General features: G+C 41.1%; 1 protein-coding gene across 5 annotated transcripts in view; it reads right to left on the minus strand.

Annotated features, from left to right (window-relative positions):
* sptan1 (spectrin alpha, non-erythrocytic 1) overlaps positions 1 to 14620 on the minus strand; it is a 56521-nt gene that overhangs the window by 29012 nt on the left and 12889 nt on the right. For all 5 annotated transcript variants that reach the window (XM_072371591.1, XM_072371590.1, XM_072371589.1 and 2 more), the window contains exons 5-15: positions 14214 to 14494; positions 13921 to 14065; positions 13682 to 13836; positions 13186 to 13321; positions 12971 to 13072; positions 12616 to 12753; positions 12399 to 12509; positions 12220 to 12297; positions 9720 to 9875; positions 9377 to 9581; positions 8856 to 9037 (exon numbers count right to left, since the gene is read on the minus strand). In XM_072371591.1, coding sequence (XP_072227692.1) covers positions 8856 to 9037; positions 9377 to 9581; positions 9720 to 9875; positions 12220 to 12297; positions 12399 to 12509; positions 12616 to 12753; positions 12971 to 13072; positions 13186 to 13321; positions 13682 to 13836; positions 13921 to 14065; positions 14214 to 14494 — 1689 coding nt within the window. The remainder of the gene's footprint in view (positions 1 to 8855; positions 9038 to 9376; positions 9582 to 9719; positions 9876 to 12219; positions 12298 to 12398; positions 12510 to 12615; positions 12754 to 12970; positions 13073 to 13185; positions 13322 to 13681; positions 13837 to 13920; positions 14066 to 14213; positions 14495 to 14620) is intronic.

Below are 14620 nucleotides of genomic sequence, written 5' to 3' on the forward strand. Positions count from 1 at the left end.
GCTATTTTTCTATTATTAGGGGTCTAGCAGCGTAGCTGCAGACACCTATTGTTTTAGCTATTTTTCCTATTATTAGGGGTCTAGCAGCGTAGCTGCAGACTCCTATTGTTTTAGCTATTTTTCCTATTATTAGGGGTCTAGCAGCGTAGCTGCAGACACCTATTGTTTTAGCTATTTTTCCTATCATTAGGGGTCTAGCAGCGTAGCTGCAGACACCTATTGTTTTAGCTATTTTTCCTATTATTAGGGGTCTAGCAGCGTAGCTGCAGACACCTATTGTTTTAGCTATTTTTCCTATTATTAGGGGTCTAGCAGCGTAGCTGCAGACACCTATTGTTTTAGCTATTTTTCCTATCATTAGGGGTCTAGCAGCGTAGCTGCAGACTCCTATTGTTTTAGCTATTTTTCCTATTATTAGGGGTCTAGCAGCGTAGCTGCAGACACCTATTGTTTTAGCTATTTTTCCTATTATTAGGGGTCTAGCAGCGTAGCTGCAGACACCTATTGTTTTAGCTATTTTTCCTATCATTAGGGGTCTAGCAGCGTAGCTGCAGACACCTATTGTTTTAGCTATTTTTCCTATCATTAGGGGTCTAGCAGCGTAGCTGCAGACACCTATTGTTTTAGCTATTTTTCCTATTATTAGGGGTCTAGCAGCGTAGCTGCAGACTCCTATTGTTTTAGCTATTTTTCCTATTATTAGGGGTCTAGCAGCGTAGCTGCAGACACCTATTGTTTTAGCTATTTTTCCTATTATTAGGGGTCTAGCAGCGTAGCTGCAGACACCTATTGTTTTAGCTATTTTTCCTATTATTAGGGGTCTAGCAGCGTAGCTGCAGACTCCTATTGTTTTAGCTATTTTTCCTATTATTAGGGGTCTAGCAGCGTAGCTGCAGACTCCTATTGTTTTAGCTATTTTTCCTATTATTAGGGGTCTAGCAGCGTAGCTGCAGACTCCTATTGTTTTAGCTATTTTTCCTATCATTAGGGGTCTAGCAGCGTAGCTGCAGACACCTATTGTTTTAGCTATTTTTCCTATTATTAGGGGTCTAGCAGCGTAGCTGCAGACACCTATTGTTTTAGCTATTTTTCCTATTATCAGGGGTCTAGCAGCGTAGCTGCAGACACCTATTGTTTTAGCTATTTTTCCTATTATTAGGGGTCTAGCAGCGTAGCTGCAGACTCCTATTGTTTTAGCTATTTTTCCTATTATTAGGGGTCTAGCAGCGTAGCTGCAGACACCTATTGTTTTAGCTATTTTTCCTATTATTAGGGGTCTAGCAGCGTAGCTGCAGACACCTATTGTTTTAGCTATTTTTCCTATTATTAGGGGTCTAGCAGCGTAGCTGCAGACTCCTATTGTTTTAGCTATTTTTCCTACTATTAGGGGTCTAGCAGCGTAGCTGCAGACACCTATTGTTTTAGCTATTTTTCCTATTATTAGGGGTCTTGCAGCGTAGCTGCAGACTCCTATTGTTTTAGCTATTTTTCCTATCATTAGGGGTCTAGCAGCGTAGCTGCAGACTCCTATTGTTTTAGCTATTTTTCTATTATTAGGGGTCTAGCAGCGTAGCTGCAGACACCTATTGTTTTAGCTATTTTTCCTATCATTAGGGGTCTAGCAGCGTAGCTGCAGACACCTATTGTTTTAGCTATTTTTCCTATTATTAGGGGTCTAGCAGCGTAGCTGCAGACACCTATTGTTTTAGCTATTTTTCCTATCATTAGGGGTCTAGCAGCGTAGCTGCAGACACCTATTGTTTTAGCTATTTTTCCTATATTAGGGGTCTAGCAGCGTAGCTGCAGACACCTATTGTTTTAGCTATTTTTCCTATTATTAGGGGTCTAGCAGCGTAGCTGCAGACACCTATTGTTTTAGCTATTTTTCCTATCATTAGGGGTCTAGCAGCGTAGCTGCAGACTCCTATTGTTTTAGCTATTTTTCCTATCATTAGGGGTCTAGCAGCGTAGCTGCAGACACCTATTGTTTTAGCTATTTTTCCTATTATTAGGGGTCTAGCAGCGTAGCTGCAGACACCTATTGTTTTAGCTATTTTTCCTATCATTAGGGGTCTAGCAGCGTAGCTGCAGACTCCTATTGTTTTAGCTATTTTTCCTATTATTAGGGGTCTAGCAGCGTAGCTGCAGACACCTATTGTTTTAGCTATTTTTCCTATTATTAGGGGTCTAGCAGCGTAGCTGCAGACTCCTATTGTTTTAGCTATTTTTCCTATTATTAGGGGTCTAGCAGCGTAGCTGCAGACACCTATTGTTTTAGCTATTTTTCCTATCATTAGGGGTCTAGCAGCGTAGCTGCAGACACCTATTGTTTTAGCTATTTTTCCTATTATTAGGGGTCTAGCAGCGTAGCTGCAGACACCTATTGTTTTAGCTATTTTTCCTATTATTAGGGGTCTAGCAGCGTAGCTGCAGACACCTATTGTTTTAGCTATTTTTCCTATCATTAGGGGTCTAGCAGCGTAGCTGCAGACTCCTATTGTTTTAGCTATTTTTCCTATTATTAGGGGTCTAGCAGCGTAGCTGCAGACACCTATTGTTTTAGCTATTTTTCCTATTATTAGGGGTCTAGCAGCGTAGCTGCAGACACCTATTGTTTTAGCTATTTTTCCTATCATTAGGGGTCTAGCAGCGTAGCTGCAGACACCTATTGTTTTAGCTATTTTTCCTATCATTAGGGGTCTAGCAGCGTAGCTGCAGACACCTATTGTTTTAGCTATTTTTCCTATTATTAGGGGTCTAGCAGCGTAGCTGCAGACTCCTATTGTTTTAGCTATTTTTCCTATTATTAGGGGTCTAGCAGCGTAGCTGCAGACACCTATTGTTTTAGCTATTTTTCCTATTATTAGGGGTCTAGCAGCGTAGCTGCAGACTCCTATTGTTTTAGCTATTTTTCCTATTATTAGGGGTCTAGCAGCGTAGCTGCAGACACCTATTGTTTTAGCTATTTTTCCTATTATTAGGGGTCTAGCAGCGTAGTTGCAGACACCTATTGTTTTAGCTATTTTTCCTATTATTAGGGGTCTTGCAGCGTAGCTGCAGACTCCTATTGTTTTAGCTATTTTTCCTATCATTAGGGGTCTAGCAGCGTAGCTGCAGACTCCTATTGTTTTAGCTATTTTTCTATTATTAGGGGTCTAGCAGCGTAGCTGCAGACACCTATTGTTTTAGCTATTTTTCCTATTATTAGGGGTCTAGCAGCGTAGCTGCAGACTCCTATTGTTTTAGCTATTTTTCCTATTATTAGGGGTCTAGCAGCGTAGCTGCAGACACCTATTGTTTTAGCTATTTTTCCTATCATTAGGGGTCTAGCAGCGTAGCTGCAGACACCTATTGTTTTAGCTATTTTTCCTATTATTAGGGGTCTAGCAGCGTAGCTGCAGACACCTATTGTTTTAGCTATTTTTCCTATTATTAGGGGTCTAGCAGCGTAGCTGCAGACACCTATTGTTTTAGCTATTTTTCCTATCATTAGGGGTCTAGCAGCGTAGCTGCAGACTCCTATTGTTTTAGCTATTTTTCCTATTATTAGGGGTCTAGCAGCGTAGCTGCAGACACCTATTGTTTTAGCTATTTTTCCTATTATTAGGGGTCTAGCAGCGTAGCTGCAGACACCTATTGTTTTAGCTATTTTTCCTATCATTAGGGGTCTAGCAGCGTAGCTGCAGACACCTATTGTTTTAGCTATTTTTCCTATCATTAGGGGTCTAGCAGCGTAGCTGCAGACACCTATTGTTTTAGCTATTTTTCCTATCATTAGGGGTCTAGCAGCGTAGCTGCAGACACCTATTGTTTTAGCTATTTTTCCTATTATTAGGGGTCTAGCAGCGTAGCTGCAGACTCCTATTGTTTTAGCTATTTTTCCTATTATTAGGGGTCTAGCAGCGTAGCTGCAGACACCTATTGTTTTAGCTATTTTTCCTATTATTAGGGGTCTAGCAGCGTAGCTGCAGACACCTATTGTTTTAGCTATTTTTCCTATTATTAGGGGTCTAGCAGCGTAGCTGCAGACTCCTATTGTTTAAGCTATTTTTCCTATTATTAGGGGTCTAGCAGCGTAGCTGCAGACTCCTATTGTTTTAGCTATTTTTCCTATTATTAGGGGTCTAGCAGCGTAGCTGCAGACTCCTATTGTTTTAGCTATTTTTCCTATCATTAGGGGTCTAGCAGCGTAGCTGCAGACACCTATTGTTTTAGCTATTTTTCCTATTATTAGGGGTCTAGCAGCGTAGCTGCAGACACCTATTGTTTTAGCTATTTTTCCTATTATCAGGGGTCTAGCAGCGTAGCTGCAGACTCCTATTGTTTTAGCTATTTTTCCTATTATCAGGGGTCTAGCAGCGTAGCTGCAGACACCTATTGTTTTAGCTATTTTTCCTATTATTAGGGGTCTAGCAGCGTAGCTGCAGACTCCTATTGTTTTAGCTATTTTTCCTATTATTAGGGGTCTAGCAGCATAGCTGCAGACACCTATTGTTTTAGCTATTTTTCCTATTATTAGGGGTCTAGCAGCGTAGCTGCAGACTCCTATTGTTTTAGCTATTTTTCCTATTATTAGGGGTCTAGCAGCGTAGCTGCAGACTCCTATTGTTTTAGCTATTTTTCCTATTATTAGGGGTCTAGCAGCGTAGCTGCAGACTCCTATTGTTTTAGCTATTTTTCCTATTATTAGGGGTCTAGCAGCGTAGCTGCAGACACCTATTGTTTTAGCTATTTTTCCTATTATTAGGGGTCTTGCAGCGTAGCTGCAGACTCCTATTGTTTTAGCTATTTTTCCTATCATTAGGGGTCTAGCAGCGTAGCTGCAGACTCCTATTGTTTTAGCTATTTTTCTATTATTAGGGGTCTAGCAGCGTAGCTGCAGACACCTATTGTTTTAGCTATTTTTCCTATCATTAGGGGTCTAGCAGCGTAGCTGCAGACACCTATTGTTTTAGCTATTTTTCCTATTATTAGGGGTCTAGCAGCGTAGCTGCAGACACCTATTGTTTTAGCTATTTTTCCTATCATTAGGGGTCTAGCAGCGTAGCTGCAGACACCTATTGTTTTAGCTATTTTTCCTATTATTAGGGGTCTAGCAGCGTAGCTGCAGACACCTATTGTTTTAGCTATTTTTCCTATTATTAGGGGTCTAGCAGCGTAGCTGCAGACACCTATTGTTTTAGCTATTTTTCCTATCATTAGGGGTCTAGCAGCGTAGCTGCAGACTCCTATTGTTTTAGCTATTTTTCCTATCATTAGGGGTCTAGCAGCGTAGCTGCAGACACCTATTGTTTTAGCTATTTTTCCTATTATTAGGGGTCTAGCAGCGTAGCTGCAGACACCTATTGTTTTAGCTATTTTTCCTATCATTAGGGGTCTAGCAGCGTAGCTGCAGACACCTATTGTTTTAGCTATTTTTCCTATCATTAGGGGTCTAGCAGCGTAGCTGCAGACACCTATTGTTTTAGCTATTTTTCCTATCATTAGGGGTCTAGCAGCGTAGCTGCAGACTCCTATTGTTTTAGCTATTTTTCCTATTATTAGGGGTCTAGCAGCGTAGTTGCAGACACCTATTGTTTTAGCTATTTTTCCTATTATTAGGGGTCTTGCAGCGTAGCTGCAGACTCCTATTGTTTTAGCTATTTTTCCTATCATTAGGGGTCTAGCAGCGTAGCTGCAGACTCCTATTGTTTTAGCTATTTTTCTATTATTAGGGGTCTAGCAGCGTAGCTGCAGACACCTATTGTTTTAGCTATTTTTCCTATTATTAGGGGTCTAGCAGCGTAGCTGCAGACTCCTATTGTTTTAGCTATTTTTCCTATTATTAGGGGTCTAGCAGCGTAGCTGCAGACACCTATTGTTTTAGCTATTTTTCCTATCATTAGGGGTCTAGCAGCGTAGCTGCAGACACCTATTGTTTTAGCTATTTTTCCTATTATTAGGGGTCTAGCAGCGTAGCTGCAGACACCTATTGTTTTAGCTATTTTTCCTATTATTAGGGGTCTAGCAGCGTAGCTGCAGACACCTATTGTTTTAGCTATTTTTCCTATCATTAGGGGTCTAGCAGCGTAGCTGCAGACTCCTATTGTTTTAGCTATTTTTCCTATTATTAGGGGTCTAGCAGCGTAGCTGCAGACACCTATTGTTTTAGCTATTTTTCCTATTATTAGGGGTCTAGCAGCGTAGCTGCAGACACCTATTGTTTTAGCTATTTTTCCTATCATTAGGGGTCTAGCAGCGTAGCTGCAGACACCTATTGTTTTAGCTATTTTTCCTATCATTAGGGGTCTAGCAGCGTAGCTGCAGACACCTATTGTTTTAGCTATTTTTCCTATTATTAGGGGTCTAGCAGCGTAGCTGCAGACTCCTATTGTTTTAGCTATTTTTCCTATTATTAGGGGTCTAGCAGCGTAGCTGCAGACACCTATTGTTTTAGCTATTTTTCCTATTATTAGGGGTCTAGCAGCGTAGCTGCAGACACCTATTGTTTTAGCTATTTTTCCTATTATTAGGGGTCTAGCAGCGTAGCTGCAGACTCCTATTGTTTAAGCTATTTTTCCTATCATTAGGGGTCTAGCAGCGTAGCTGCAGACTCCTATTGTTTTAGCTATTTTTCCTATTATTAGGGGTCTAGCAGCGTAGCTGCAGACTCCTATTGTTTTAGCTATTTTTCCTATCATTAGGGGTCTAGCAGCGTAGCTGCAGACACCTATTGTTTTAGCTATTTTTCCTATTATTAGGGGTCTAGCAGCGTAGCTGCAGACACCTATTGTTTTAGCTATTTTTCCTATTATCAGGGGTCTAGCAGCGTAGCTGCAGACACCTATTGTTTTAGCTATTTTTCCTATTATTAGGGGTCTAGCAGCGTAGCTGCAGACTCCTATTGTTTTAGCTATTTTTCCTATTATTAGGGGTCTAGCAGCGTAGCTGCAGACACCTATTGTTTTAGCTATTTTTCCTATTATTAGGGGTCTAGCAGCGTAGCTGCAGACACCTATTGTTTTAGCTATTTTTCCTATTATTAGGGGTCTAGCAGCGTAGCTGCAGACTCCTATTGTTTTAGCTATTTTTCCTACTATTAGGGGTCTAGCAGCGTAGCTGCAGACACCTATTGTTTTAGCTATTTTTCCTATTATTAGGGGTCTTGCAGCGTAGCTGCAGACTCCTATTGTTTTAGCTATTTTTCCTATCATTAGGGGTCTAGCAGCGTAGCTGCAGACTCCTATTGTTTTAGCTATTTTTCTATTATTAGGGGTCTAGCAGCGTAGCTGCAGACACCTATTGTTTTAGCTATTTTTCCTATCATTAGGGGTCTAGCAGCGTAGCTGCAGACACCTATTGTTTTAGCTATTTTTCCTATTATTAGGGGTCTAGCAGCGTAGCTGCAGACACCTATTGTTTTAGCTATTTTTCCTATCATTAGGGGTCTAGCAGCGTAGTTGCAGACACCTATTGTTTTAGCTATTTTTCCTATTATTAGGGGTCTTGCAGCGTAGCTGCAGACTCCTATTGTTTTAGCTATTTTTCCTATCATTAGGGGTCTAGCAGCGTAGCTGCAGACTCCTATTGTTTTAGCTATTTTTCTATTATTAGGGGTCTAGCAGCGTAGCTGCAGACACCTATTGTTTTAGCTATTTTTCCTATTATTAGGGGTCTAGCAGCGTAGCTGCAGACTCCTATTGTTTTAGCTATTTTTCCTATCATTAGGGGTCTAGCAGCGTAGCTGCAGACACCTATTGTTTTAGCTATTTTTCCTATTATTAGGGGTCTAGCAGCGTAGCTGCAGACACCTATTGTTTTAGCTATTTTTCCTATTATTAGGGGTCTAGCAGCGTAGCTGCAGACACCTATTGTTTTAGCTATTTTTCCTATCATTAGGGGTCTAGCAGCGTAGCTGCAGACTCCTATTGTTTTAGCTATTTTTCCTATTATTAGGGGTCTAGCAGCGTAGCTGCAGACACCTATTGTTTTAGCTATTTTTCCTATTATTAGGGGTCTAGCAGCGTAGCTGCAGACACCTATTGTTTTAGCTATTTTTCCTATTATCAGGGGTCTAGCAGCGTAGCTGCAGACTCCTATTGTTTTAGCTATTTTTCCTATTATCAGGGGTCTAGCAGCGTAGCTGCAGACACCTATTGTTTTAGCTATTTTTCCTATTATTAGGGGTCTAGCAGCGTAGCTGCAGACTCCTATTGTTTTAGCTATTTTTCCTATTATTAGGGGTCTAGCAGCATAGCTGCAGACACCTATTGTTTTAGCTATTTTTCCTATTATTAGGGGTCTAGCAGCGTAGCTGCAGACTCCTATTGTTTTAGCTATTTTTCCTATTATTAGGGGTCTAGCAGCGTAGCTGCAGACACCTATTGTTTTAGCTATTTTTCCTATTATTAGGGGTCTAGCAGCATAGCTGCAGACACCTATTGTTTTAGCTATTTTTCCTATTATTAGGGGTCTAGCAGCGTAGCCGTATCTCAGCAACCGGTTTGTCTTTTGACATCAAACTTCTAACACTGACTCATGACTCCTTCTTTAAGAGGCCCAAGAATGGTGGTGACCTTTGACCTTTAGGGGGCGCTATATTTAGCAAAAATGCATTTTGCTCATAACTATGGAGCCGTTGGTTCAAATTGGACAAATGAGGTACCGTTGGAATCCCTGGATGAAGACGAGTTCATCGCAAACACCAAACTTGGTCTATGGACTCATGATGCCTTCCTTAGCAGCCATAGGCTTATCTGCTATTCTGCTAGACCTCGCCATACATATTTTATGTAAATGTTTGCATACATGTAATATGTACAACTATACAAACAGCATCTGATGATCTCAAATAAATTATGTTGAGTGCTGGGTACCTGGTGAGCAGCCACATCAGCCTCCAGCAATGCATGTTTTTTCTGCAAGTTCTGCACACTTGTCAGGTCTTTTCCATAGTCGTCTGAAGCCAAGTGGCCCTCAACTTCATATAGCCAAAGCTCAATGTCTTCTACATTCCTGTTGAACTGCTGCTGCTGGTTGGCCTCACGTAGCTTGATACCTGGAGATAAAGACATAATAGCTCAAGAAAAATGGATCTGAAACAAAGCCACAATCAAAATAGTTAAGGCTGTTTACTTGATCAACTCTCTGTAATTGGGGTGTGGTACTTCATTCTTAACTCATTACCATTTACACATAAAAAGCATTATTGCTATTAACCTTTTACTTTTATTTTTAAAATTGAATTGTTTCTACAAAGAGCTTGTAATTTTTTTTATAACCATGTATATTTTATTTAAATTTATGTTCTTGATTAAAATCCAGTCTATACATAAGCAATACATTTTTTTTTAAAAATCTAAAAAAAAAAAACTCAGTTTTAAAAACCTTAGAATACCTTTGAGTTCAGTGGCTTCCAGCAGTTTCTTCCACTGAGAGCTGACCTCCTCCATGCGGCCAGCCACCTCAGCTGAAGCATAATGTTTTCCATCCAGCAGCTCTTGGCCAGATTTCTGTAGGGCATCAATGCGGCTCTGATTGGCTGACAGCTCAGCCTCAAAGGCTTGGTGCTTCTGCACCTTGCCTTGCAGGTTGGAGGGGTCCTGTTGTCAGGAGAACAAAGTCACAGGAATTAAAGGATTGAGCAAACAGAAAAAGAATGTAATGCAGATGTATTTCAAAAGTGAGTACACATCACTACAGTGGAAGATATCCAACTTTCTGGGGAAAATAAAAACTACCTTGTAAGACTCATCGGTGGCAGTCTTCATCTTCTCATTGATCCAACTCTTGAGCTCATCAGAGTCCCTGAAGAACTGCTGGAGGTGGAAAGAGTCCTCCAAGGCAGCACGACGAGACTGAGCACGCTCATGCAGAGCATTGCGGCGGCTGAGCAACTATAAAGTGACAAGATAATGATAGAAAAGTTTATTTATTAACGGACATATTAAAAAACCAAAATGCCAACTGCTTTATCATTTGGTGGTAGGGATGCCACTTTTTCTTCAAAGTAAAAAAAATTGATTCAAATGGGCGCGAAACTGAACATTTTCAGCCTATAGGCTGACAGATAGATGTAAGATGTAAGAAGTCTTTACAGTGTCTTTTCCAAGACTCTGTAAAGACACTTATGATGGACTTGGTGCTAAGCCGAAGAAACGTCCAACTGTTGGTATCAATGGAGGATATGTAACATCATCCGGAATAAAGTTAAACAGATTTTTACCACCGTCAGAGCCAAATGTGACTGAGTGTAACAGACAGAGAGACGGTACAAAGCAGCAGATGGACAGATGCCCTGTGCAATGGTCAAAGATACTCTTGTGCTTGGAGACAGAGCCATATCTAACATAAACAGAGTAGTTACTTGTAGCTATCCAAGAGCCACTGTCTCTGACGTCAAACTACTACCCAAGGTACTGGCAAAAATCCAAGGGGTTTAAACAGCTGATTGTGCACGTGGGTGCAGTGGACATCAGAGAGAATCAGTCTGAAATCTTAAGAAAAGAGTCTTGATAATGTGGCTCATTAGTGGACCTCTCCCAAACATCAACAGGAGGATAAAGTAATTCAGCCGGCTGCTTCAGTTGAACACATGGCTGTCCAACTACTGCAGCACCTCCAGCATCCCGAACACAGGATTCAGCAGCTCCTCCAACGCCCTCACCACAGGCCTGGGACCCACCTGCTACATCTATCTCCTTCACAAATGTTTCATTATTGTTCTCTTCTCCACTGTCACCCATGCTTGGTGAAATCAGGAATTAAAATGGTTCCTCTCACGCCAAACATGCCAAGAGCAAGAATTATATCCTCAAAGAAGCATCATGCCCCTCTCCTTCCTCAGCCTTTCCACCCCCCCGTTATTTCAAACAGCATCAATGCTGTTGTCTAGGACGCTAAGGGCCTCTGTGTTGGCAAACCCCATCTCAACCAGAGGTCCAGGGATGGAGTGAAAAGAGGGACAGACAGACTGTCCAACCACAGAAATCTTATCCAAATCCTTTGCAAGAACACAGCGTCTAGTGAGTCTAGTCCGCCTCACTTCAATTTTGTGTCTGAAACACAAGAAAACCAGAGGGGTGGGGGTGTTTGTGCCATGTTCAGGGACAATGTACCCACCCACAAATTGTCATTTGGGGTTTTTTCAAATGGAGATAAAACAATCTTCCATACTTTATATCACCATTTACAAACCACCACAGAATTGTTTTGATGATTTTACTGAACCACTTTCAGCTGTGTGCACTGCTTTTGACCATTAGTCATAACAGGGGGCTGGAATGTGAACGTGGATGTAGCCCATAACAAGCAAGCTAAAGAATTCACTGCGATCCTTGAAATATTTGGTCTAACTCAGCACGTAAGCTTCAGTCTGTCAAGCATGAACAAAACCAGTCTAAGACTGCACCTTTTGATGCCCACCCAATGCTCCAGGCATGAAATAAGGACACTGTGCTCAACAGCGTCAAACGCAGAAGTTAAATCTAAACGCAAGCAGGTAACAGAATTACCACCAGAATTTAGTCACTTGCAAAAAGATTATTGTTAAAGACTCTTAAAAGGGCTGTTTCTGTGCTGTGTCGGGTTTAAAATACAGACTGGAAAGCCTCAAGGATACCATTCCTGTCTAAAAAGGCATTCAACTAGATAAAAAGACATTTCTTTAAAATCTTTGAGAGGAATTTAAGTTCAGAAATTGGTCTGAATTCTTTGATTAGTAGTTGTACAACAGCATGTTTAAAAGCTGCAGGAAAAACACTAGAGATAAGGTTGCTATTAACAATATTATTGTCCAGGATGGAGAAATCCAATAGTCGGGAGAACCTCTTTAAGGAGATGTAGTGGTAAAGTATCTGTGTTAGAACCTGAAAGTTTCATATGACCAATAATGCCAATAAGCAACAGTAGGTCTCTTGGCAATGACTCCGCAAGATCAATATTCAATATTATGCAGCTGACTGGTGTTATTTCAGGAGAGTGGTTTCAGGAAAACTAGGGATACAATATACTTGTTGGTTATCCTGTATAGTAAAAAAGCATCACAGGAATTCAACAACTGCAGATGTAGCTGTCTCCAGGGGATAGGCAAGGGCTAACACTTGAAATATTTCAAAGGATTACATTTGATCTAAAATGTGTTAAAATTTTACTTCTGGGGAAAAATGACCTTTCTTCACAGTTATATTTGAGGAGCTTTCTTTCTACATTTTACTTTGGGAAAATGACAGCAGCACTTACAGCATCTCTGCGTGTAGCCACATCCTCCTTGGCATAGTGGCTGTTCTGAATCAGTTTAGTGGCAAATTCATCCAGAGCCTGGAAATGTACAAAAAGAAGACCTTATGAAAAATAGTTCAGAGATTGTTGCATATAAACAAATGACAGCAGGGTAAAGTGTTCAAAATGAAGTAACTTACAGTAATTTTCTCTTCTTGAGCACTTAGTGACTTCTCAAAATCTTCATGTTTTTTCAGCAATGCCTCTACACTGTCCAAGGAGTCACCAAGATCTTCATTTAGTAGGAAAGCCTACACAATCAAGTACACCATTATAACTTGCACATCACCTCTACAGGCCACTTCAAACCAGTTTACATTTTTCCTTTTGAAAGGTGTTACCAGTGTTATAAGTTACCTCTTGCTTGCTCATCCAGTTGTCGACTTGCTCAGTGTCCCTGTAGAAGAGCTGCAGGTCCATGCACTGTTCATACTGCTGCCTGCGTACCTCCCACAATTCAAGCAGAGACTCCTTCTCTTCAGCAAGGCTGCCAAGCTGCACACAAACAAGCACTAGTATTGAACAGCACTGGAGAACTATGTGAACTTTAAAACTGTGTGCTTCTGGGTCTTTTTGCAGTACACCGGATTTTGTCATGGACTTTCCTGGTACAGATTCAGACTTAGCTTTGCTGCAGCATATATATATATATATATATATATATATACACATATAAACATACATACATACATATATGCCAATATGCCCCCACCTTTTCCTTGACCTCTTCAGAAGCATAGTGTCCTGTACTTAGCAAGGCTTGGCCAGCTTCATCTGTGGCTCTAAAACTATCCTCATGGGCATCAATTTCTCCCTAAGAAAGATTTGGGGAGGACATTACATAACAGTTACATAATAATACATAATATTTCATTTTGTAGTCAATCGTCATTAAAACTAAAGACTTCGTAAGAGAAGGAATTTCACTTTATGCTCCTGGTGGCGGTCTAACAGAGCCTCAGCTCCAGCAACGTCACTGGCCAGTTCATCAGCATTGATCAGAGCCTTCATCTCTGTCACCCAGCTTGTAAGATCCCTGAAGTCAGCTGTGAAACGCTGCAACCTGAAATATTGTAATAAAAGGGAAGAAGACTTTAGAGGAGAAATGTGTAATAAAGTAGCTATTTGATGCAGTCTAACTTTACTTAAGTATTGTCACTGAAATGTGATATAGATATATAAATTTTATAATGTGAAAATTTGATATTGTCAAGTAGAAAAAGATAGTTATGTTACCTTTGTTGCTCTTATACTAACAATCTTAGGACATAATGCTGGTATAAAATAAAACTAAATGAAAATTAAATAAAAGAATACTTCATCCCAAATGGAATTATTTTAAGTTTTTTTCCCTCAACAATTATTATAGGATGATTGATTATGGTTAGGTTGGGTAAAAGGAATGCGGTGCCTAGTATTTTACCGATAAGAGTCATTTAGGTGGGCATGGCGCTCGGCGGCCAAAGTGCGGATCTGCTCCCAGTTGGTGATGAGTTCATCCTTCTTCAGGTGAATCTGGGAAGCATTGAGGGGGTGTGTATGCTGCAAGCGCTCTGCATCACCACCCAGTGTATTAACCTGATTCAAATAAGACATTATATTAGCAATGTTATGGTCATTCTTTATATACGGTGAGATTCTGCAGAGCAGCATATATCCTACTTTATCCTCCAAAGCAGCCAGGTCCCTCTCCAGACCCTCGTGTTTGCGGAGCAGAGCTTGCACACTGGCCAGGTCACGACCAAAGTCATCAGAGGCCATCAACTGCTCCTTCTCCTTGATCCAACTGATGGTCTCATCAACATCCCTGTAGTTGGCACCAAACACACAACTCATTACCATCTTCCAGAACAGCTTTGAATTTACTTTAAATAAGCCATGGAGCCATTTACTCAGAATGGGAAGGGATTAACATAGAAATCTACAATCCACAGTGTTTTTCTGATGCCGTCTACCTGTTGAAGCGCTGCACCTCAGCAGCCCCAAACAGCTTGGACTGCCTCTGCTGGGCCAGGCCTTTAAGACGCTGCCAGGCTGTGTTGACCTCGTCCTGCTTGCGAATTATGAGCTCAGCTTCGGGATGCGCTTCCTGGATAAGCCTCGATGCCAACTGGTTCACCTCATTCACACGTTCCTCGTGGGCAGCCAGATCTGTCTGGAACTCCTCAAATTTCTTCTGCAGAAGTTCCACATGCTCCAGGTCCTGGCCCAGCTCCTCAGAGGTGGCCATGGCCTCCTATAAGGAAGGTGGATGAACAACTGTAAGTGCTTTCATACACAGCAACCATGAGGCAAATTGTACACCGTATAATTTATGTTACTTCTGAGCCCATGCAATCCTTTCGATGGATCCCATAGTGAA

The sequence above is a fragment of the Leuresthes tenuis genome, unplaced genomic scaffold, assembly GCF_036924035.1.
Source record: "Leuresthes tenuis unplaced genomic scaffold, fLeuTen1.0.hap1 SCAF_19, whole genome shotgun sequence".
NCBI lineage: Eukaryota > Metazoa > Chordata > Actinopteri > Atheriniformes > Atherinopsidae > Leuresthes > Leuresthes tenuis.